Source organism: Pogoniulus pusillus, chromosome 4 (assembly GCF_015220805.1).
Source record: "Pogoniulus pusillus isolate bPogPus1 chromosome 4, bPogPus1.pri, whole genome shotgun sequence".
Classification (NCBI taxonomy): Eukaryota; Metazoa; Chordata; class Aves; order Piciformes; family Lybiidae; genus Pogoniulus; species Pogoniulus pusillus.
Genome location: NC_087267.1, coordinates 35,711,046 through 35,734,163, shown reverse-complemented (window position 1 = coordinate 35,734,163; position 23,118 = coordinate 35,711,046). Strand labels below are relative to the sequence as shown.

Genomic DNA, 23,118 nt, shown 5'->3' with positions numbered 1-23,118 from the left:
TCTGCCTTTCCTATAATCATTGCACTTTCACACATGATTCCAACTGAAAAATTAATAAAACAGTGAGCATAAATCTGACAGTCTCAAACAGTACTCTGAAATTCTATATCTTTCAAAAATAGCTGATAATTCTGGTTTAGTATTTTTGTAATAGTGTTTCTAAATCTTAATTAATTATAAATATTAATTATTTTAAATTCAAAATAGTTGATTAAATACTTTAAAATATTATATCTGGTTTAGGATGTTGTTCCTCTTAGAAATTCTGAAATTGTGTATTAACCTTAGGTCACTTTCTTAATGGGTATAAAACTGCACTGTTTGCAGCAAAGCTATACTCTTTAGTACTCCCTGTATTGTCCATCACAGTTTTTAAGGAGAAAAAAAAATGTAACTAATGTAACTGTCTCATATATATATACACATATATTTAGCATCCTCTCTGAATTACTTTTCAAAATACTCTATTAGATAAAGTGATTGTGCAGAGTTCAAATTATTCAGAATAAATTCCAAGACAAAAAGTACTGAACAGGGTAGTACTTGCCTTTAAAAATGCATTTATAATATGTCATCTCAATTCTGCAAAGGATTGTCCAAAACTAGTACTGTTAGTTGGCCATAACTGCTATATACCAAGTTTTGTTCCATTATATGCTGTGCTTTTCTCTAATGAGGCACAATTATTCTCTAATGAGCCACAATTTCTAAGTCGTCAGTAGCATTAAAAAAGAAAATCCAGACAGTTGGTATTCTTGCATTCTTCTAGTAACTACATTTCATTTTGAAAAGGAAATTGTCTTACTGGCCAACAACAGTTGAGCAAAGTTGAAAAACCACCCAGAAACTGTTTGGCTAAGTGTAAACACCCCAATTCCTCCTGATGTGATTGTGTGTGAAAGTGCAACTCTTGCTCACTAGCTTGATGTGCTAATCAGTGTGTAAGTCATGTGTTTTGTAAGAGTGAATTGTTTTGGTTAAGTTTATTTGCAAAATTTGCTGTGAATCTCTTGCTCTTGGGTGGATGCTTTCACATTAACTCTGCTAACTGCAAGCAATCTGCATGATATCTCATCTTGTATGTCTTTTTTTCTGTGTTTTCTTTCCTTTCCTCTACTTGCTACTTTGCCCGTTATTAATAGGATCAGCCTATATGCACAACGAGTCGTGCCTCTGCCATGAAGTCTGCTCCTATCTTCATTTTTCTGCAAGTTTTCATGTGGTGTGGATGGTCAGTTACTTTCTCTAATTTTTTTTGTTTTGTTCTTGGCTTAAAAAAAAATAGCAGACTTTTTTTACTTACTAAGCATAGAAAGCGAGTCCCAAAAGCAACAATCTGGAGCAAATTACTATTGCAATATTGAGGAAAATTAAATACAAAAAACCTCTGTCTGGAGCCTTATAAATCACAGTTACAGAACATGAGGGCCTCTCCCCTGGCAAATACAAAGACACAGGAACCTGCTGGGTTTATATGGTTGGCTCCTAGAGATTACACATGTACCAACTGAGTCAATGTCAGCCCTTTCAAAACATTTTCCCCTTGTCCCTGTTAAAATGAAACAGAAGCAGCAGGTTTTGTGCACAGAGAAAAACAGATGTGTACAAAGTACCTAGAAGAGGCTGCAAGAGCTGTGAAAATAAAGCTGTACTTAGAGATAGCCAAGATGAGTGTTCCAAGAGTGTTGCTGTTGAAGAGAGTAAGTGGTTTTCACTGCATTCCAATTAACATAGACGTTAAGGATGATAATAATGGGCATCAATTTGGCTAAACTATGAATTCAGTACAATCATATTTTAAGTTTTTGATTTTTTGAAACAGTAATTGCCTAATTACAGCAGAAGTTGGTTTTTTTTTTTTTTCCTTCTAATGCAGTGCATGAAGTCCTGCATCTTGATCTAGGTTCATAATGAAAGCCTTTGGCTTTTTTTAGGCTGTGTTGCATTTAATGGTGTGAAAGTGTGCACTGTTCTGGTCTAAGAGGGATAAAATTAATGACTGTACACTGCCAGGGTTTCTTATCGATATTATTACTAAGGGAACCACTAGAGGGAGATACTAACATAGCTATCTAAGTAACTGAGAGGCAGACACGGAAAAAGGGATAATATTCATAGTCTAGCAAAATATTGAAAATTGCTATAGTAATTCAATAATTTATATTCTCTTTATACTTTTAAAAAAAGTTAAATTACTATCACTCCAACAACAGGGAGAAAAGCTTAAAAGTTCTCTTTGACAGCTGCATTTGAGTACTTTTTAAATGTCCTATCCTGTATTTAAATGATCTAATTTCTAGCAAACTTTGCAACTTGCATAGCCATGGCTGAGATTGGAAGGAAAGCTGAAAATTCCTTCCCCTGAGCTAATTGTATTTCACATTAAAATAGAGAGGATGAACATCTCATGTTTATTACTCAAGGAATCTGCTCTGTAAGTAACCTTATTTTAGTTAAAACACCATTGTTCAATAGCAGCAGAGAGCCACCCTGAGCTGAATGCTTTATGTCAAAATCTGGTCTTTCTGATGAAGAAGGAAACCCACAAAATAAGAGTTTTAGTTGATAGGCTTTTGGCAGCAGAAAGTTATAAAGGCAATTTGGTTCATCCATCCTTTTTCTAATAACACTGTGATTTTGGAAATGGGCTTTCAGTGGCCATTAATCTGTGTCATTTTATTAAAATCACTGAAGCTGACACAGATAGGAACCAGCTGATTAGGTTTAATAACAGCAGCTGTTTGAGGTTTTGCTGTTGTTGTTTTTTGGTTCTTTTGGTTTGTTTTGTTGTTTGGGTTTTTTTATTTTTTCATCAAGGATACCAAAAATAGTCTTTATCACTGCCTTCAGTAGTTTGGTTTCACTTTCCACAGGCATACTGGCTTTGTTTGTTGTGTCTGACAATGAAGACAAGAACTTTACAAGTTTTTAGCCCCTTCTGAGAACCTCTTATTTCTATCATCTTGCAGTGATGTCAGATGGAGCTTTGAGGGTGATTTGCGGCGGCCCAGACTGCCGTATAAATCTTGATGGGATGGGTTATATCCCTGTTCTGTGTGTGGGTAGCTTTGACATGTTTGTGTGGTAGCCCAAACAAAGGAGAGAAACACAAAAATTTATGGAAGACCAAGCACTGGAACTTGAAATGACTGCTGAGTGAAAGCAAAGGTGTCATTGAAAATACATGCTTATAAAAGGTATAACTTTGATGGAGCCAGGCAATATTAAAGGCAAGAGCAGAAGCCTGTTTTGTCGTTTTTGTAGTCAATGCAGCACAATGGGTTCTGATACGTAGTTAAGATTTCAAACCAAATTTCAGTACATTGAATAGAGTGTACTTGTGAAGGAGTTACAAGAACGTTTGTAGACTTAGACATGTATGTGCCTACATCTGTGTATATTTCCATGTGTCTCTTTAAGAGTTTGACCTGGCATTGCCATCAAGGAAGTGTTCATATATAACACTAAATCTGCGGGTTTGATTGTAACAACGAATACATGGCTTTATAAAGGCATTCATTTCCATACTGCAAATGCTGAGTAATCTTCACAGTGTGTGATGCTGTCAAATAACCCTCTCTGGAGTTATCATAGTAAGGCATGACGTGTTGGAGGTGACATTTGGATTTGATGCTTCTCTACCTCAGACATGCGAGGAAATCGACGTATGACTTATTAATGCAAGAAATTTCTGATTAAATGAAACTGGCTAAAGAGGAGCCCTTACAATTCAATTTGTAATTCTTTATTCAAGAAGAGAATGCAGAAGACAACAAAGTCATGGCATCCTCAGCTGATCTGTTGTTTGTACAGGCTTTCTGTGTAATTAATGTAGTAGTGACTAGTACCATCAACTGAAGAACTTAGTGAAATTGCTCAAAAATAGTTCAGTGTATAACTGCACTGCCAGACATAAATTTAAGAGAAAATATTTTTATGCAATTTGCTATAAGAAATTTAAAAAGAAAAAACCCTCTCAAAATAATATTTACAGGACAAAAAATTGACAAGTTTTCTTAAAGCTCAGCAGTAGGGAAAGTGTTTTCAAAGAAGACATCTGGAAGACCATTCCAAACTGGTATTTTGCTCAGTGTGGTTCCAAATTAATGATGGGGTTCCACTCATTTCCATAAAATTGGGTTTATTTTGTTTGCTTGTTTTAATTTTTGCAAATTAAATAAGCATGTAATCAAGCATTTCTTGGTTAAAGCACAACTAAAGCACAAAGTGCAATTCTGAGGAGGAAAAACTCATTTAGATAGGATTTACTGTACCTTTTTTGCACTGCTATTTTTGTCTTGGCTTAGGACTCAAAAAAGTGACTGATTCCAGAAAGAATATTTAGAAATTGTTCTTGGCAGAACTGGATTACCACTGTAAAGTGGTCTACAAACCTCATAAAGTCAAAGTGACTTTGATCAATGTGAAGTTAAAATCTCACCTACCTTGAAACATTCATATAAAGCTTGCATACTTTTGCCTACTACAATTTAGTTCTGTCATTCTTAAGAAGATGCCTCTCTTGCAGGTGGCTTCCAAGACATTCTTCACTGCTATGAAGTTGTCACTGATATAAAACTGCTTTGTGTAGGCTTAGGAAGAAAGTAAAAGATATTAAAATACATTCTTTTCAATCCAGTAGGAATATTATATAGTGTAACTATTGAATGTAGAAGCAGTGCCCATAAATACTGATATAGTTTAAAAATTGCATAGGAATGGGTAACAGAACAGAGTATTTTTTTCAAGTGCATATAGTGAGAGGGTTAATTATTCCATGTGATTTATCCACTATTTGCTCTAATGCAGAGGTGATATGATAGCTGAGTACTGTGTAATTCTATACATGGAGGCCTACCTACTCTGTAGTCACATTGGATGTCATTTTCACTATAATAATATTTTCTTTTCTCTATATAAACAGTTTCATTTAAGGCCCTCAATGTACTTCTTTATTACTCTCCAGACATCCCCCCTCTACTGTAAAATTTTAAACTTCATGTTGTACTTTTAATTATTTCATAGAATTATAGTCATAGAATGATTTAGGTTGGAAAGGAGCTCTCAAATGTCATCCAGTCCAAGTCCCCTGCACTGAACAGGTACATCCTCCACTAGACTGCTTTGCTCCGAGCCTTATCAAGTCTGACCTTGAAGATCTCCAGGGATGGGGCTGCAGGTACTACCATGAGCAACCTGTTCCAGTGTTCCAGCACTATAATGCTACAGAATTTGTTCCTGACATCCAATCTAAATCTCCTTTTCTCTAATTTCAAACCATTGTCCCTTGTCCTATCACAGTCCCTCTGCAGCCTTACTGTAGGCCCCCTTCGGGTACTGGAAGGACACAATTAGGTGTCCCCAGAGCCTTCTCTTCTCCAGGATGAACAACCTCCACTTTCTCAGTCTTTCTTCGTAGCAGAGATGTTCCAGCCCCTTGATCATTTTCATGGCCTCTTCTCTGGACCTGGTCCAGCAGGTCCATGTCCTTCCTGGGTTGAGGACTCCAGATCTGGACGCAATACTCCAGGTGAGGTCTCACCAGAGCAAAGTGGCAGTATCGCCTCTCTCCATCTGCTGTCCATGTTTCTTTTGATGAAGCCCTCAATTCCTTTGGCCTTCTGGGTTGCAAGTGCTGGCTCATATCCATATTCTAATCCACCAACAACCCCAAATCCTTTTCTGCAGGGCTGCTTTCAATCTCATTGTCCCACAGCCTGTATCAATATATAGGATTGCCCTGACCTAAGTGCAGGACCTTACACACTGATAAGAATCTTAAATATCAAGAGGTAACACTGAGTACTGCTCATTGAATCCATGTGAGAAGAAACCTTTGCTGATAATTCTGTCTGTGATGATACTTTTTGTGAGAAAGAAGCAACAGGATTATTTTTAGGTGGTGTGGATAAAAATAAAGCTACATGACAAGACACAATGCAGATGCAAAAAGTGACAGAGCCAAACTAAATAAACCAGAAAGTTCAGTGCACCTTCAAATATTATCATCCCACTCAAATTGTGGTGCAGCAGAGTTCACTTATGACTTACTTATGGACTGGAAACCTTAGGAATTTTGAACTTGGTAGAGTGCAATCAACTAAAAACAACAACGACAAAACCACACAAAACAACAACAACAAAGAAAATGCAGTCTAAGGCAAAAGCACAGAACTAAGCTACACAGCTAACAGAAGACAGAGTGTGTCTGGAAATGGCTACTGTTGGTAAAGAAGGACACTAATGTAAGCTATTTGCTTTAGGGCAGAATGTTTTTTTTCTGAAGAACTTGAATGCTAGCTTCCATTTGGAGTTTTGGGGGTTTTTTGTATGTTTGTTTTGTTTTGTTTTGTTTTGTTTCAAGTTTCTACAGGAAACTGTTGGTGAATTACATCATTCTTGATGACTGATTGAGTCTCATTTGCCTACGTTATCTAATTTTCAGTGTATTTATTCCAGACTGATTTTGACTCTTCTCATCTCTGTGCTTTAAAGAATGCATTGCTCGTGGTGGGAATGTCACTGAAGCCTTCATCCTTTAAAACTGACACAAAGAACTCACTGAAGTCCTTTGCTATGCCATGCAATCCACAAGTTCCATCTTTACATAGAATCATAGAATCAACCAGGTTGGAAGAGACCTCCAAAATCATCCAGTCCAACCTATCACACATCCTTCTTATCAAGAAGGCTTCTTGCTCTCGGTTTACTCAAAACGTTCTACTATCATTTTCAGCAGATTTTGCAGGAAGGTCATCAAAAATTCTTTATCACTTCCCTTGATTTCCTGTACATATCTAATCTGCCATTTTTATGTGCCTTCTAGTTCTTGCCCACTCGAGTAAATTTGATTTCTTTAAAGACTGACCTTTTCCTTATGACAGTGTACTTAATTTTCCTACTGATTCATGCTTAGATATTTCCTTGAGGTTTTAAGGTTTGGTTAAGTTGGTTTTTTTTTGAGTGGGAGCAGAGGACAGGGTTGGTGGGTTTTAAATTATGTTGGGATTGTTTGTTTTGTGGGAGGGTGGTGGTGGGGAGTAGATGGTTGATAGTTCTAATTGTGAAATTGGTTTTAACTGGATGTCTAAGGCAGTATTTCTAAATATTCTGGATTTTTGTGAGGAACTTGCTTTTTGAGATGCTTCTTTGTATATTAAGGTTGCTTTTTTTCCTGTTTTTATGATTTTGTTTCTTTCTCTGGATTTTTTTTTTTTTGGTTGATTTTTTTTTTGTGTGTGTGGGGGGGTTTTTTAACTGCTTTTGGTAGTTTTTACATAGTTCCCTTTCTTAAAATTGGTATCTCATCCAACCTGGCCTTGAACACCTGCAGGGAGGGAGCATCCACAGCCTCCCTGGGCAACTTTTTCCAGTGTCTCACCACCCTCACTGTAAAGAACATCTTCCTAACATCTAGTTTAAATCTCCCCTCTTCCAGTTTAAACCCATTAGCTCTTATCCTATCATTACAAGACCTTGTAAATAGTCCCTCCAGAGCCTTCCTGTCAGCCCTCTTCAGATACTCTTCAGGCTTCTCTAAGGTCTCCTCGAAGCCTTCTCTTCTCCAGGCTGAAAAGCCCCAACTCTAGTAACCTGTCCTCATAGCAGTCACTTATATACACAAAAATATGATCTCCACATCTCCTTTTAATGAGGCATCAGCCTAGTTTCCATTTGGCTTCTCTAATCCTACATAACATTTCCTGGCTAATGCTGTCACTCTGATCAGGTAGGTAGCAGTGCAATCCCCGTATGAATTTTTTGTTACTAGACTGGAATTTCTTAGCCCAATGAGATTCCCTAACACTTTCCTTTTCCTGTAATATATTTATACTATTACACTTTGTACATGCCACCCTTCAGATGTACATCTTCCACTTCCCATCTTATAAAGCTGGTGGCCTGACAATGCTGTGTCCTGCTGATTATTCTCCTTCCACCAGGTTTGCAATGGTTCATTGGTGATTTCTCTTCATTCCCTCATCTTAATGTTAGCATCTGTGTAGAAACACTTAAATGTTTTGCTTAAAGAAGTGTCAGTACATTTGAATGGCCCTTCCTTTCTGTGCCAGCAGCCAGGCTCAGTTGCTGTTAGATATAGACTGTCCATCCCTGCAGTTTACTTCTGTTCCAAGTTTCCCCAGTTCCTACATCACTTCCTGCCTACACTGTTATCTTTTCCTTGGACACTTGAGATCTGATATAAAATTGAAAGTCTATTTTTGTGTAATGGGCACAGAATACAGTGAAAATAAGAGGAAGGAAGGCCCTATATTTTCAGCCTTCAGAGCTACTCATGAATCTTAGACTCAGTGAACAGAGCAGCACAGGGAATGGCTGTCACTTTGTCCTGGTGTTGTAGGAGTTAAATGTAGTTTTTATCAGTCCTGAAACACAAGAAAATGTAAAGATGTTACAGATTCCAGAACAGGTATCAAATGTGTTTCAGCCAGACTAATGAATAAGTCTAATGAATAACGTGAAAGATACTCTACATTATAGTCAAAGTGGGATCAAATAACAGTAATGAAGGGTAAAAAGGAATGGGGAAAAGAAGCAAGATGGTTGTCCAGTATAGTGAACACTTAGGTCTGACAGAGTGGTACAGCTCAGAGCAAGCCCTCAAGCTGAAGGATGTCTTCTCTACGGGCTGCATCAAGCATGCACGAAAAGACAGTAGAAACTTTGATTCTTGAATACAGCGTCTGAAACAGAAAAGGTTTTCATTATCTTGGGTCATATGTTTTTTATATTTATTTTACTGTGCTATCATGGTGATGAAATGGACATGAACATATTCTGGTATTTGTTTTCTGATCTTGAAAAGATATCTCATCTTTCATCTTTCCTTATGAGAAAATGATACTCAAAATCTCCACACTGATTTAATTTTAAGGACTATAGATACTTATTACTGTCCCACCCCCAGTAAGTCCCATAGCATTTCTTGTTTCATTATGTAAGTATACCATTTAGCTCATAAGTGACTGCAATAAGCTTTGTAAGTATTTTATCCTTAATTGATTAAGTTAATGCAGTAATGCCACTTTTTGGTTCAAAAATCAGACAAACTTCCAGGAATCATGTGCTTTTATTTTAGGCAATCTAACTTAGGAATTATTTGCTGCTATGTTAAGCAAAATGATCTATATAAAAAACAATAAAAGGATGGTTCAAGGGTAGTTCAAAACATTGGAGACTAAATTGTAGGTTACTTCTTGGGAAATGTCTCTGTAATTGATGTTAAATGATTTCTTCTTTTCTTGTCAACAGGAAGACTCGGCCGACTGCGGTGGTGTCTCTGGTCTGAGTCCATCACTGTGGTGTATGGTAGCAACCCAGTTGGTCCTGCTTTGGCTGTGTGGCAGCAGACACTGCCAGTTATGACCTCGTTAAACCAAAACCTGCATAACTTAATCAAGACCTGGCCAAAACGATAGCCTCAGTTTAATTTTCAGAAGGGTCAGCAGCAGAGCAGCAGTGCTTGTGTTTGGTTATCACTCATTGTGAGACTCACAAAGGCACCCGCGGTGGCTGCATGTTGGAGTATTGGATCCTTAAGCATTTGTGAATGCTGCATCATCTATGCCATCCAAACAGATTTCTGTACATGCTCCACTGGGGAATCTATAAAATTTTATTATTATTATTGTTTTATTTTTTAGTTGGTTTATTGATAACTTCACATAAAAGGGCTCCCCTGACAATATCTTATGCATATGATTTTTATTTGTTTTAAGCTTTGGATATCTTGAAGATTTCTTTTACATGAAAGTAAAAAAAAAAAGAAAGGAAAAAGAAAATGTCCTTTCTGGCTGATGTTATTAGCACCCTGACAGCTCCTTTGAACATCAGCTTTGTCCAAATGACTAAAATGAAAATATTGGCAAGTCTTCATCAGAAGTTCGGTATGATTGAAATGGAGGCAGGAAGGGAGGAGAGGAAGGAAGGGAGGAAGGAGAGAGAAAGGAGAGGAAGGAAGGGAGGGAGGAAGGAAGTAGGGGAAGTAAACTTCTGGTTTTAGATTTATAAAGGTGCTTGAGAGTTTAACTTGAAAGTTATTCTCATCTTAAACTTGGTATCATCTTTCAGAAAAATGTTAATTTTGAAGTAATCTTCATCTTGTTTTCACAATGCATTTATATAGAAAAGTAGTAAAATCTTTCCAAGGCTCAAACAAAAGCACTTGTGAATAAACAAATGTCTTTGTGAAATTTGAACGTCGGTTTCCAAGGGTATTTTGCATGATGATGCTATGTTACTGTTTTCAGTTTGTTTTCTTTGATGGTAGAGTATAGTCCATTGAAAAGGTAACTGAGTGGTTCTTCTATTGTGTGCGAGATTGAACATTGCAAATGTGCTGCAATCAAATCATATGAAATCTTATTGTGAAAAACGAGCTCTGAATATACTGTGCAATGAAAAAGATGAGAAAACAGGATAAATTTCACTATCAGAAAACAGGATTGAGTTGGATTTGTTACAGAATAGCAATCTCACATGAAAACCTGCGTACGGCTATTTTAAGTACATGAAAGTCAGATTTAACACTTTTCATTTTTTAGAAGTATATGTTCTCTGAGGTTCATATTAGGTTCCCTCTTTGTTTTGTTCATATAAAAAAAAACCCACCCTTAAGATCCAAACTTATGCTGTTGCTATTTATTATTGAAAATAGGATATTTAACAGAAAAATAAAAATGTCCTGGCTGCTGAGTCTAAACAAATGGGGAGCCTTGAATCTCTTATGTATGCACATTGATACCTGATTGTGAATACTCATTTTAGAAGTTGTTTTTCTACAGCCTCACTGGTGATGATACAGATTGGTGCAGTAACTTCCTGTATGACAGTGTAGCATAGTGTTAATGCAAAAATATGATTTGCGCTTTTTCTTTTCCTAGTTTTCAGAGCTAAACAGTCTTGCAAGACAGCTAAACCAATGAATGTGCAACTCTGCTGGTATTGTACAATTCTGCTAACGACTGCAATATGCAAATATTAATTAACATGGCACAATACATTAGCTCTTAAAAAAAAGAAAATGCAAGGCATCGGTATGTATATGCTGGCAATTGACTGATATCATTTTGATCATGCCAAAAGCTTAAAGAAATAATTGGGCATGTATTAATATCCTGTGAGAGCTGAAGAAGCTACTCAAAGCCGTGGCATGGCTTGAAAGATCAGATGTCTACTGTTGTACCCATGGCTGGTTCATTATTTTGCTCACGTACCTTGGCTCCAGACGCATATGTTTTACACACGTGAGAATACAGTGAGTGAAAAAAAATATACACTGATCTTTTGTTCTACTCTGGTAGAGTCATGGGATTAAAGTACAACTAACTGTGTTGGATGACTTCAGGTCCTCCTCAGGGAAGGTGAGATAATTTTGATAATAAGAGTAGAGAGTTAGAGCTCTCCTTCCAGTCATGTTTTTGCATCTCTCTTTATCACCAGTTACCACCTGATCAAAAATAAATTTGAATCTTTCTATTGCTGAGATTGGATCCTGTGTTTTTCCAAAACATGGTCAATTGAAGTTTCATGGGAGGAACAAGTTTTGTAGGATTAAGCCAATACTCAGTACATTCATAGTGTTTAAGATTACTTTAATATGTATTAGTTTGCATTATACTCTAGATTTCTTCAAAGCTTGTCAATATGCTAAGTTCACTTACAGTTTTCATGTAGCTTCCCAGAAGAAACCCTTCATGGAAAAAGTCCATTATTTCACATCCTGTAAGAATTTGCTTATGCTGATATGCCATATTTTGAATTACTAAATAAACAATTGATTAGAATCTGTAGGCAGAAAAAGAGATGTCACAATGCCATGCTGCCAGAGAAAACAACCGTGTTTTTTTCTCTCATTCTACTTCCATTACAGTGCTCAGATACAAAAGGAGAAGCCCATGCCATGCAAGCACAGTAGCCTTCCTGGGTTATGCAAAGAGGCAAATGTCCTCTATTCCTTTCTGCCCCTCTATATGACCTAAATGTGTTTCTGTATAAGCACCTAGCCTTTCACTCATTAGACCCAACTGGCAGAAAACTCAGGATCTGGCTCTCCCAAAGGGCTTCCCTAAAGAATTCAAAACTCTAAAAAAGGAAGAAAAAAAGCCAACCTTATTTTTTTCAGAAATAAATATGTATTTTGGTTATAACCAAGTGATGGTCAAATGTTTTTAATATGCACTACCTAGTTATCTGCAAATTACAAAACAGGTAGAAAATGGAATGTGATCTTCAGCTGTCTCAGACTATGAGAATATGCAGAATAGTATCCTTACTCTCAAATAATGCATACTAGTCATCTTCTTTTGTCTGTGAGAGAAGAAACTTGATCCTGGGCTTTAAAAGGAGATGTTTTCAAATTGCAATATGTTGTAAAAAGGTTTTTCTGTTTTAAAGCCAGATAAAAAGCTCTGCTGATATTTGCTCAGATCCATTAAATAGCACTAAGGGAACGGTTGGGATTGTTTCAGTTTACACAGAAGTCATGCAGCCTATTGTACGCCTGACAACCACTATTAAAGTTGTTACAGCATGGTACTGTGCAAAACATCATCTGAGGACTTAACATGAAAGGTTTCTTTCTAGTTTTTCATTTAAACAACCAGCATTACTGCCAAGACACTGACCGTGGTCCATATTTGTAACAGGTTTTTAACATGACATAGCAGGTTTAATTGACAAGATTTTTAGGTCCTGTACCTTTAAGACTATAGTAGGATCTTTTTCATGTTTCTAATGCTTGAGGCTTTACTGCTTAACTTGACAAAAAAAAAAAAGTGTTGCTGCCATTTGTAAGTTTTCTTATGATATTCCTTTTACTAACTTCAAAACTGGCCTTACTGGGTTCAAATAGGCAGTGTCCCTTTTAAGTGACCTTTGCAACCCAAGTGTTACTTGCTGTGGATGAGAGTTTTTCAGTATCACTGAAAAGACATTAAGACCTTTTGTTCCCATTAACACTTCAGCTCAGAAAGTGTGCTTCGTATGTCTTAATTTCAAAGCACAACCTCAGTCCTACTGGTCCTAAAAAATCAGATGCTAGGACACTGGTTATTAAGAAGTATTTGAATGCCTACAAGGCACTGCAATGCACTTATGTGTTTTTGGAATGGTGACTGAAGGTGAAAACTTAATAGCTCCTTCCTTAGGATAATTTTTCACCTAGCCTCATCAGACATCCAAGCCTTTAACAAAGGCCAGATATTTATTGTATTTTCTTTTTCATACCACAATGTTAATATTGTTAATACTCATTGTACACTACTGTAAAAAAAAAAGATGAAAACAAAGTGTCTGCAAACAATCCAGAAGTTTTGAAGAGTTAGCCTCACCCTCTTCCCAGCTACTCGCATCTGTCCTGTTTATGGTTTAAAAGAAAAACATCATCTTGAAGAAATAACTTCACTGAGGCTAAAGGGATGCTGTCTTGTTCAGATGCCATGAAACTGCGATTGTGATCTGACAAAGCTGTCTTCTTGTGTTGTATGGAATGTCTGGATCATGCTTTCTGGGATATTTTTATCAAAATGCTCAGTGTGTGTTTCTGCAAAAGAAGACTTGGTTGCTTTCACACGGCAAGCAGGTTTTTCTCCCTTTTCTTGTGTTCTCTTGACACTTTTGTGGAACTTGACAAGCCTGGAAAAAAAGAATTTTTTTGTAAAAATTTGTACAATAATGTTATAAAAAGTTTATAATCCTAGAACTGTTGTGTTAATTCTTGTGCAAAAACAGTATATTCAGAATAAAAGTTTATCATTTAAAATCAACAAGCACTTTAGTCATTTGTTCTGTATAAAAAAAACCCCACAACAACATGTAAATAAGAACCTACATGATTTGCTTTATAGTACTTCTGAGGTTACTAAATAACTGTACCCAAGTGTCTGAAAAAGAGAGGTTTTATAACTTGGAGACAGTGACTTAACAGTTCTTGGTGAGGTTCAGAGAAGGCTGTGCAGCAGACCCTCATTTCTGCTTCACTTGTGGCTGTGAAGAAGGTAGAACCTACTTCTGAGATACCCAAATGTCTGAAAAAGAGAGGTTTTATAATATGGAGAAAGTGACTTAACAGTTCTTGACGAGGTTCAGAGAAGGATGTGCAACAAATCCTCATTTCTGCTTCACTTGTGGATGTGAAGAAGGTAGAATCTACTTCTGAGGTTACTAAATAACTGTACCCAAGTGTCTGAAAAAGAGAAGTTTTATAACATGGAGACAGTGACTTAACAGTTCTTGGTGAGGTTCAGAGAAGGCTGTGCAGAAACCCCTTATTTCTGCTTCACTGGTGGCTGTGAAGAAGGTAGAACCTACTTCTGAGGTACCCAAATGTCTGAAAAGGAGAGATTTTATAACATGGAGACAGTGACCTAACAGTTCTTGGTGAGGTTCAGAGAAGGCTGTGCAGAAAACCCTCATTTCTGCATCACTTGTGGCTGTGAAGATGTCTTAAAAATGGATTAGAAAAAGAAATTGCAACCAACAAAAACTGTCTGTAAGGCACACAGCAAAATAATAGTCTGCAAAACATCTGAAGTAGCCCTGTTGTTCTGAAACATTTGCTTTTGGATGGGTTCTCATTTACTAACTTGTAAACATCGACAAAGTCCAAGAGTTCATTCACACGGCAAAGCAGAGTGAAATCAGATGGCTCAGATGGGTACTGCCCCACCTCTGACAAAGACTGCTGCATGATTTATGGATCACCTTCTGTACTGCTGCTGTTCTCTCAGCATTAAATTCAAATTGGATCTATGTACTTGCATGAACAGCCTTGAGATGTTCAGGAGTTGCTTCAGTGACTTTTCAGGCTTACTGTGGTGGCCCTGGCAATGTCTGTCAGGAGGGCAGGGTGGATGGCTGCCAGTGCTAACTGCTTTAGCAACCCAGTTTTAATCCTTGACTGTGTATGTGTCAAAGCTCAGGGAGAATGGCAGTAGTAAATTACTACTGTATTTACTAAATCCCTGAGGAGTCAGATAAGAGAGTAAGAAATAAAATGCAGATTCTAAAGCTACAAAGTAACAGATCACCCATGTAGAAATGCCTCAAGGCGTGGAGCATCAACATCCAGAGATTACAGGCCTCAGCAAGATTAAACATGGCCACCTAACTACATGATTACCTCCACATGCTGAACTCATTTTATCACGTTTTCTGTCTGCTGACTACCACTGAGATGTAGAAATAAACCCCCAAAATCTCTTCCTGATACACATTTAAGCTCTGTATTAAGACACGCTAATAATTGGAAAATACAGGGATTCATCCCACACTTTTGGAAACTCCAACTTCATCAGTTTGCTTTGGGAATAGCTGCAATACTGTGAGATATTCCCTACAAGGCTCTGGTGCAAATCAGGCCAGAACACAGTAGGTCTGACACATTGTGTTGTTTTGAGAGATGACTTCACCTTGTCCAATGCAGCTCCATTGTCATGCCTCACCTTGCTTAGGGTCACCTCCCTGGGCAACCTCTTCCAATGTCCCACCACCCTCGTGGTAAAAGCCTCATTCCTAACATCCAGTCTAAATCTCCTTTAATTTCAAACCATTCCCCCTTGCCCTATCGCTGCAGGTCTTTTGAAAAGGTCCTTCTGCAGCCTTCTTATAAGCCCCTTCAGAAAGCCATTGAGGATGATGGAAGGCCATTGAGGATGATGTCTTGCTTTCCACTGGAATATTAGGAACTTTTTTTCCCCAAGTGTATATGGGGAGAAGGGAAGTGAAATGAGATTTTTTTTTCTGGATATTATTATCTGAATACTAACCAGATGTCTTCTAAGTGTCTTCTATGTATGTTTATTGATCTCTTTTCCTGATTGAGAAGATTACATTCTTAGAAGCCAACTGTTCCTTTTGCAGTCTTGTTCAGAAGTCCAGAAATCTTTTATTAAAGTTTCCCTTTTTAATTGAACACCCTCAACTCTGTTACTTTGGGGGTTTGAACCTCTTTTTCTTTGGATCAAACAAGCATTTTCTCAACTAGATACCCAGTGTACATCCCATGTTTTGTAGAGCAGATGTGGTCAGCAGGACCAGGGAGGTCATTCTGTCCCTGTACTCTGCACTGGTTAGACCAAACCTTGAGTACTGTGTTCAATTCTGGGCCCCCCAGTTTAGAAGGGACATTGAGATGCTTGAGCGTGTCCAGAGAAGAGCAACGAGGCTGGTGAGAGGCCTTGAGCACAGCCCTACGAGGAGAGGCTGAGGGAGCTGGGATTGTTTAGCCTGGAGAAGAGGAGGCTCAGGGGTGACCTTATTGCTGTCTACAACTACCTGAGGGGTGGTTGTGGCCAGGAGGAGGTTGCTCTCTTCTCTCAGGTGGCCAGCACCAGAACGAGAGGACACAGCCTCAGGCTGCGCCAGGGGAAATTTAGGCTGGAGGTGAGGAGAAAGTTCTTCACTGAGAGAGTCATTGGACACTGGAATGGGCTGCCCGGGGAGGTGGTGGAGTCGCCGTCCCTGGAGCTGTTCAAGGCAGGATTGGACGTGGCACTTGGTGCCATGGTCTAGCCTTGAGCTCTGTGGTAAAGGGTTGGACTTGATGATCTGTGAGGTCTCTTCCACCCCTGATAATACTGTGATACTGTGTGTGATAAGTGTTTCATTTGGGGAAACAGTAAAGATGTTAATGATTTGTTTCACCTAACTGTAGCTGTCTGCAATGAGTCAGGAGTTCACTCTGAAAGGAAAAGAATTTGGGATCCTGCCATACAAGGCACTGGTCCAGCCCATGCATTGATCATTTGCCTTCATAATCAGAAGGTGGGTTCTTAAAAAAGGAATTTTCTACTGCATCTTTTAGTTGTTTATTGTCCTGAAGGCAGGAATTATCACATTAAGTAAAAGCCGCATCTGTTATTTTACCCATTAGTTTAATATTTGGAGGTTTTACATGCTTTTAGTGCTGCTGGTTTCTGACAGCTGCTTTGAGGAAGGGAATGTGAAATATAGGACTTTAGTGGTATTTGCTCTTCCTCTTCCAAGACCTTTCAATTATTTTTTTCAGTCACTGAATTAGTTATTTCATAAACAAAATGAAACATGTGGAAATGGAAGCTATCTCAGAAGTTCCATTTTAACTTCTCTTGCTTTAAGTCAGGCTCTTATGATTTCAGCCTGGATTCTGTGGCTTGGTTATTTAAAAGTAACTGGGGTTTTTTGGAGCATTGTAATACACACGATGGAAAGGGTAATTAACATGCTTAGTACAGTGACTAATGGTACTGTGTTTTGGTATGCATGGTTAGCATGTATTCTTAGAGGTTATTTTGGCAGTCCAGTATGGTAAGGGTTAGTCAGTTACCTCTAAGACCAAATTGCAAGCAACTGTGGTTCAGCTCTGCTTGGAAAAAAATACTACAATGTCTTGTTTCAGATAGCTTGGAAATAAAGAGCAGTCTCCTGTCCTGGAGTCTGCATAAAGGGTGAAAGACTTCATACAAAGGCAGGATTTCCTTTTGACATCTTTGGGTAATTCTAGTATGGGAAATAACCATGCATACAAAATTTGAGAACCTGAGGCTACATCATACATAGTGGGATTCACTAGGTGTGTGCTGGGTGATCACTGGGCAGCTGTGTTCCCAGGCTTATCAGTGGCAATCATGCAATATAATCAGTGGAAGAAGGAGACTATTCAGATGATCAGCCACTGGGGACTTGACTGTGGTTGCACACACAGCCTACTGAACCTGAAGTATGAGGATTCTAGACTCAGAGAAAGACAGACCAAGCAGTGGAGATATATTACCTTAAAACTTGATTCTTCTGGTTTGCTGGATCAGGTTAGTTCCTTGGATCAAAGTCTGGGCTGAGTAAATTCCCCTTAAGGGAAGACAGATGTGAAATTTAGACTCTTAGCTACCAAACAATGATACAGCCTTAGGTCTGCTTCAGTAGCCATTGTTATGAAGACATAGTGAAAGAGATGCCACACTCCAAGTCCTGAGAAAAGATTGTTTCAGTGGCTGTGATTGGAGTGTGGTCTGGAACAACACTGAATTCCTTCCAAAGTGGAGGGGAGGTAGTGGTGATGGTGAAGGGGATGTTACTCGTCTTTTGCATTGTGTGCTTCCACTTAAAATGCTTGTCTCAAAAGTGTAGAATCTGTTTCTAATCTGTCTTTAGTCTGAAGATACCTAAGAGAGAGGGAATACAAGCACTTGCAAAGTGAGTCAGCAATGAAATCTAGCCTATAGCTAGATGCCTACCTTGAATGGCCTTGCCATCGGGCTGTTGAAGAAAGACCTACCTTGAGCAGAAAGGCAAACAAACTTTTTGTCTTTGCTTTTAGTGTTTGGGGTTTTTGTTTGGTTTGTTTTTTTTTTTTAGATGGTTATCACTTCATTATGGCAGAAGTAGAAATGAAGAAGTAGGTAAAACTTGAATATCTAGAGAGTTCTGGAAGGCTGCTTTAAAAACAGAGATGTAAATTCCAATCTCACACGTGACACACTGCCAAACTTTAAAGCATATACATATTTTTCAGGAAGCAGTGTTGCTAAGCACTTAGTAAAAAGAAAGTAGGATTGAACCTCAGCTTTGGTTGTAGGGGACTATGTCATTGCTTGGAAAATGCGTTGCTCAGCAATTCAACCAAAAATTGTGATTGCATCCAGCATAATCCTGTAGCTGAGGCAGTAGCGTGGAAGAACAGTGGTGACAGATTGCTCATTTTGAGGACCAGCTGGACACTGCTTTGTCCAGTAAGAAAGTTTTCTTTTCTTGAACTTGGCTGGCAGTGTAAGCAGAAATATGAGAGTAACCTGGCCAAGAGGAAAGCAGATAAGAGAGTGATTTGTGCATATAACAGCCTGCAAAGATGGCACATCTGGCACAAGACCAGTGTCTGCTGTCCACCCTCAGGTGGGCAGGCTCAGCAGGCTAAGGTTCAGCCAGGCTGAGGCAACTGCTGTACAATTCCAGCACTGCCTAGTGGTTCATGAACAGAAGAGAAGGCTCTGAGAAGATCTTATTGTGGACTTCCCATATCTGAAGGGGGCCCACAAGAAAACTGGTGAGGGACTTTTCAGAGTGATGGGTAGTAATAGGACTTGGGGAAATGTATCCAAGCTAGAAGAGGGCAGATTTAGGTTAGAAGTTAGGAAGAAGGTACTCAAAATAAAGGTAGTGAGACAGTGGAACAGGTTGCACAGGTAGGTGGTGGAAGCCCCATTCCTGGAAGTTTTTAAGGCCAGGTTGGATGGGACTCTGGGCAATGTGATCTAGCGGAAAGTGTCCCTGCCCATGGCAGGGCAATTGGAACTAGAGGATCCTTGAGATCCCTCCCAACCCTGACAATTCTGTGATCTCTTCTATGAAGAAAGACAGAGACCTGAGGCTATTTAGTCTGGAGACAAAAAGATGAGTGGGATCTTATCGACGTCTATAAATATCTGAGGGGTGGGTGTCAAGATGAAGATGCCAAGCTCTTTTTAGTGGTGCCCAGCCAGAGGACAAGGAACAATGGACACAAGCTAGAACACAGGAGGTTGTACCTCAACACAAGGAGACACTTCTTTATTGTGAGGGTGACAGAGCACTGGAACAGACTGTCGAGAGAGGCTGTGGAATCTCCTCCTCCGGAGAGCTTCAAAACCCACCTGGATGTGTTCCCGTGTGACCTGCTCTGTCAAGGCCATTGGACTTGATCTCTGAAGGTCCCTTCCAACCCCTAACATCCTGTGATTCCCCAGGAGTGATCAGCAGAGTTATACATGTAAATGAAGCAGACTGGTCTGTCTATCTCTCGGTCTCCCTCTACTAAGAGCAGGGGATGAGGTACATCATATCTGAGGTTTTAGGTGCCTAAAATTTCACCAAGAAAAGCTACAAATACGTCAGAGAGAAAAGCTTCCATTCACTTCCACACCTCTTGGGGAGTGTAGATACTAAACTAAGGTTTTGATATATCAAGACTTTTTTGGGAAGTATGCATATGGACACATTTTTATGCCTTTTAGCTATGACTCTTGGGCTTCTAACAACTTATCTTTATGTTTTACTTTCACAAGGTCAAACAGCTGAGCTGTGCTTTTCAGTGGAAGATGACACGAGTGAAGTTGTGCTTTAAGGCAGCCTGCATGCAAGACCTCATTTTCAAAGCGTGAAGGAGAGCCTATAGTGTGATACTTGATTTTATAGAATCTGGAGTTGAGTGAAGTGTCTTAAACAGAAACTGGCCTTCTTCTGAATGAAAACCTACTCTGGGCAGTGCACAGATAGGCACCTTTATTGTTTCCAGAAGTTGCCCAGTGTAATGGATATTCTGTTACTTGAAGGGCCTTTTTTTTTTTAATAGCTTGAATAGCCATTTAAAAATTACAGAACAGTGTGGAATGTTATATTTTATAGCTCAGCTGCATTCACCCTGCTGTAACTAAGACCTTGGGCTGCCTTTGCCGTAGCTGAGACTTCTGCCTGCAATTCAACTGATTTATACAGTCCACTGGATCTCAGAATCAAGTTCCAAAAAGAATACAGATGATGGAATAATTTGGATTTTTTTTCCCCGTCTAAATGCAACTAAGCAAACAAACACTTAAAGTATAAATTCTTTCAATGATAACAAAAAGTATACATGGTTAATTGCCATCAGGAACCACAATATTTCTAATTGCTTCATATAGAATCATAGAATCAACCAGGTTGGAAGAGACCTCCAAGATCATCCAGTCCAACCTAGCACCCAGCCCTATCCACTCAACTAGACCATGGCACTAAGTGCCTCAGCCAGGCTTTTCTTGAACACCTCCGGGGACAGTGCCTCCACCACCTCCCTGGGCAGCCCATTCCAATGCCAATCACTCTCTCTGGCAAGAACTTCCTCCCAACATGCAGCCTAGCCCTCCCCCGGCACAACTTGAGACTGTGTCCCCTTGTTCTGTTGCTGGTTGCCTGGGAGAAGAGACCAACCCCCACCTGGCTACAGCCTCCCTTCAGGTAGTTGTAGACAGCAATGAGGTCACCCCTGAGCCTCCTCCTCTCCAGGCTAAACAACCCCAGCTCCCTCAGCCTCTCCTCATAGGGTTTGTGTTCCAGGCCCCTCACCAGCTTTGTTGTCCTTCTCTGGACATGTTCCAGCACCTCAACATCTCTCTTGAATTGAGGAGCCCAGAACTGGACACAGTACTCAAGGTGTGGCCTGACCAGTGCTGAGTACAGGGGAAGAATAACCTCCCTTGTCCTGCTGGCCACACTGTTCCCGATGCTGTGCAGGGTGCAGATCTTTCTGCTGTGCAGGGTGCTTATCCACACTTTGTCATATGCATGTGATCACAGAATCACAGAGTGTTAGTGTCCTGGAGTCCTGTATACCCCAAAATTCCTCTCCCTCTGTGGTTTGAATGAGGGAGGAAAAGGCACGAACAGACCTGTTCCCCCCCGCCCCGCCCCGCCCTGCAGGCGTGAAGGGGAGAGCGAGCCAGGGGCCCTTCCGGCCCGGCACAAGGGCTGCCCGTGCAGTGCCCGCTGGAATCGGGCTGGGGATTGGTGCGGTCTCCTGCTCTTCGTCTAGGAAGAGGATAAATACTGGGGGACTTCCCGCCTTGGGCTTCCCACCTTAGAGTTCCTGCCTGCCTTAGAGTTCTCCCCAGCCTGGATAGACTCTGCAGCAGGAGCCCCAGGCGCTTGCTCCGAAGGAGGCTTCCCACCATTAGCACCCTTTATGCAGGCTCAATAGGCCTCAACGACCCTCCGACGGCCTCTGAAAGAGAACCCGAGGGGACAAGCAGCTGGACCGCCCTTCTTTCAGCCAGCCTGGCTCACCTGTGAGTAACTCTGGCTCAGCTTTATTATTAACAGGGAAGGTTATCATTTAATAGCTCGGCCTTTTCCAACCTCTGACTTCCAAAATAGTCAAATTACCTATGGTATCCTTGTAGATCTTCTCAACCAACTGACTCTGCTAATTAAAACTAAATAAATTTCTGTGTGTAGTGTTGGGGGCAGGTTTTTGGGAATATAACTCTATTTTTATATCAATTCCTGACTCAGCTGCATTAATTCCCTGCCTCCACAACAGTTAGGAGTTGGAAGGGACCTCCAGTGCTCACTAAGTCCAAGCCCCCTGCCAAAGAAAGATCACTAGGGCAGTTCACACAAGAATGCATCCAGGTGGGTTCTGAGGCTCTCCAAAGAAGGAGATTCCACAACCTCCCTGGGCAGCCTGTTCCAGTGTTCTGTGGCTTTCTCCATAAAGAAATGTCACCTCATGTTGAAGTGGAACCTCCTGCCCTCTAGCTTACACCTGTTGTTATTTGCGCTCTGGCAGGCACCACTGAAAAGAGCCTGGCCCCTTCATCTTGACACCCACTCCTCAGGTGTTTATAGACATTGATAAGATCACGGAACCACAGAATGTTAGAAGCTGGAAGTGACCCCCAGAGATCATTGAGTTCAACTCTCCTGCCAAAACCTGGATCACTTAGTGTAGTTCACAGAGGAATGCATCCAGGCAGGTTTTGAAAGTCTCAGAGAAGGAGACTCCACAACCACTCTGGGCAGCCTGTTCCAGTGCTCTGTCACCCACACTGTCAAGAAGTTTTGCCTCATGCTGAGGTGAAACCATTTATATTCAAGATTTCCTCTCAGCCTTTTCTTCTCCAGACTGAACAGTCCCAGGTCTCTCAATATTTCTTCACGGCAGAGGTGTTCAAGTCATCCAATCATCCTTGTGGCCTCTGTTGGACTCTCTCCAGCAGATCCCTGTCTCTCTTGAATTGGGGAGCCCAAAACTGGGCACAGAGGCAACTTCACTTTGAAGTGCTACAATGGATGTAATCTTCAACAGAAACAGAATCTCTTATTAAAAACTATGGGATATTTAGTAACTGCAGCTTTATAGGTTATCAGACATGCTTAGCTTTGATTCTTGATAAGATTAAATTCACGGGTGCTAAACCAAATAGCCAATTTAAATTCCAAACAGGTCATAGATGCAAAGTGATCCAATCACTAGTATATTGGTGAGGTTGTAGTTAAATTTTAAATAGGTACTAATTTTTTTTTGCTACTATGTTGCTTGTGGCTGATGAACTTTCATTTTAAAACTTAAAGTTTTGTTGTTGTTTTTTTTTCTTTTACCTACAGTTAAAA

The 23,118-nt window shown here is 39.8% G+C and overlaps 1 protein-coding gene across 4 annotated transcripts in view; it reads left to right on the top strand.

The window, feature by feature from the left end:
• CACNA2D1 (calcium voltage-gated channel auxiliary subunit alpha2delta 1) overlaps positions 1-13,790 on the top strand; it is a 407,133-nt gene extending 393,343 nt beyond the window's left edge. For 3 of the 4 annotated variants that reach the window (XM_064142568.1, XM_064142567.1, XM_064142571.1), the window contains 2 exons: positions 1,143-1,231; positions 9,274-13,790. In XM_064142568.1, the coding sequence (XP_063998638.1) occupies positions 1,143-1,231; positions 9,274-9,310 (126 nt within the window). In that variant the 3' untranslated portion in view covers positions 9,311-13,790. The remainder of the gene's footprint in view (positions 1-1,142; positions 1,232-9,273) is intronic. The other variant, XM_064142569.1, reaches the window with a different exon arrangement.
• Positions 13,791-23,118: the final 9,328 nt, after the last annotated feature.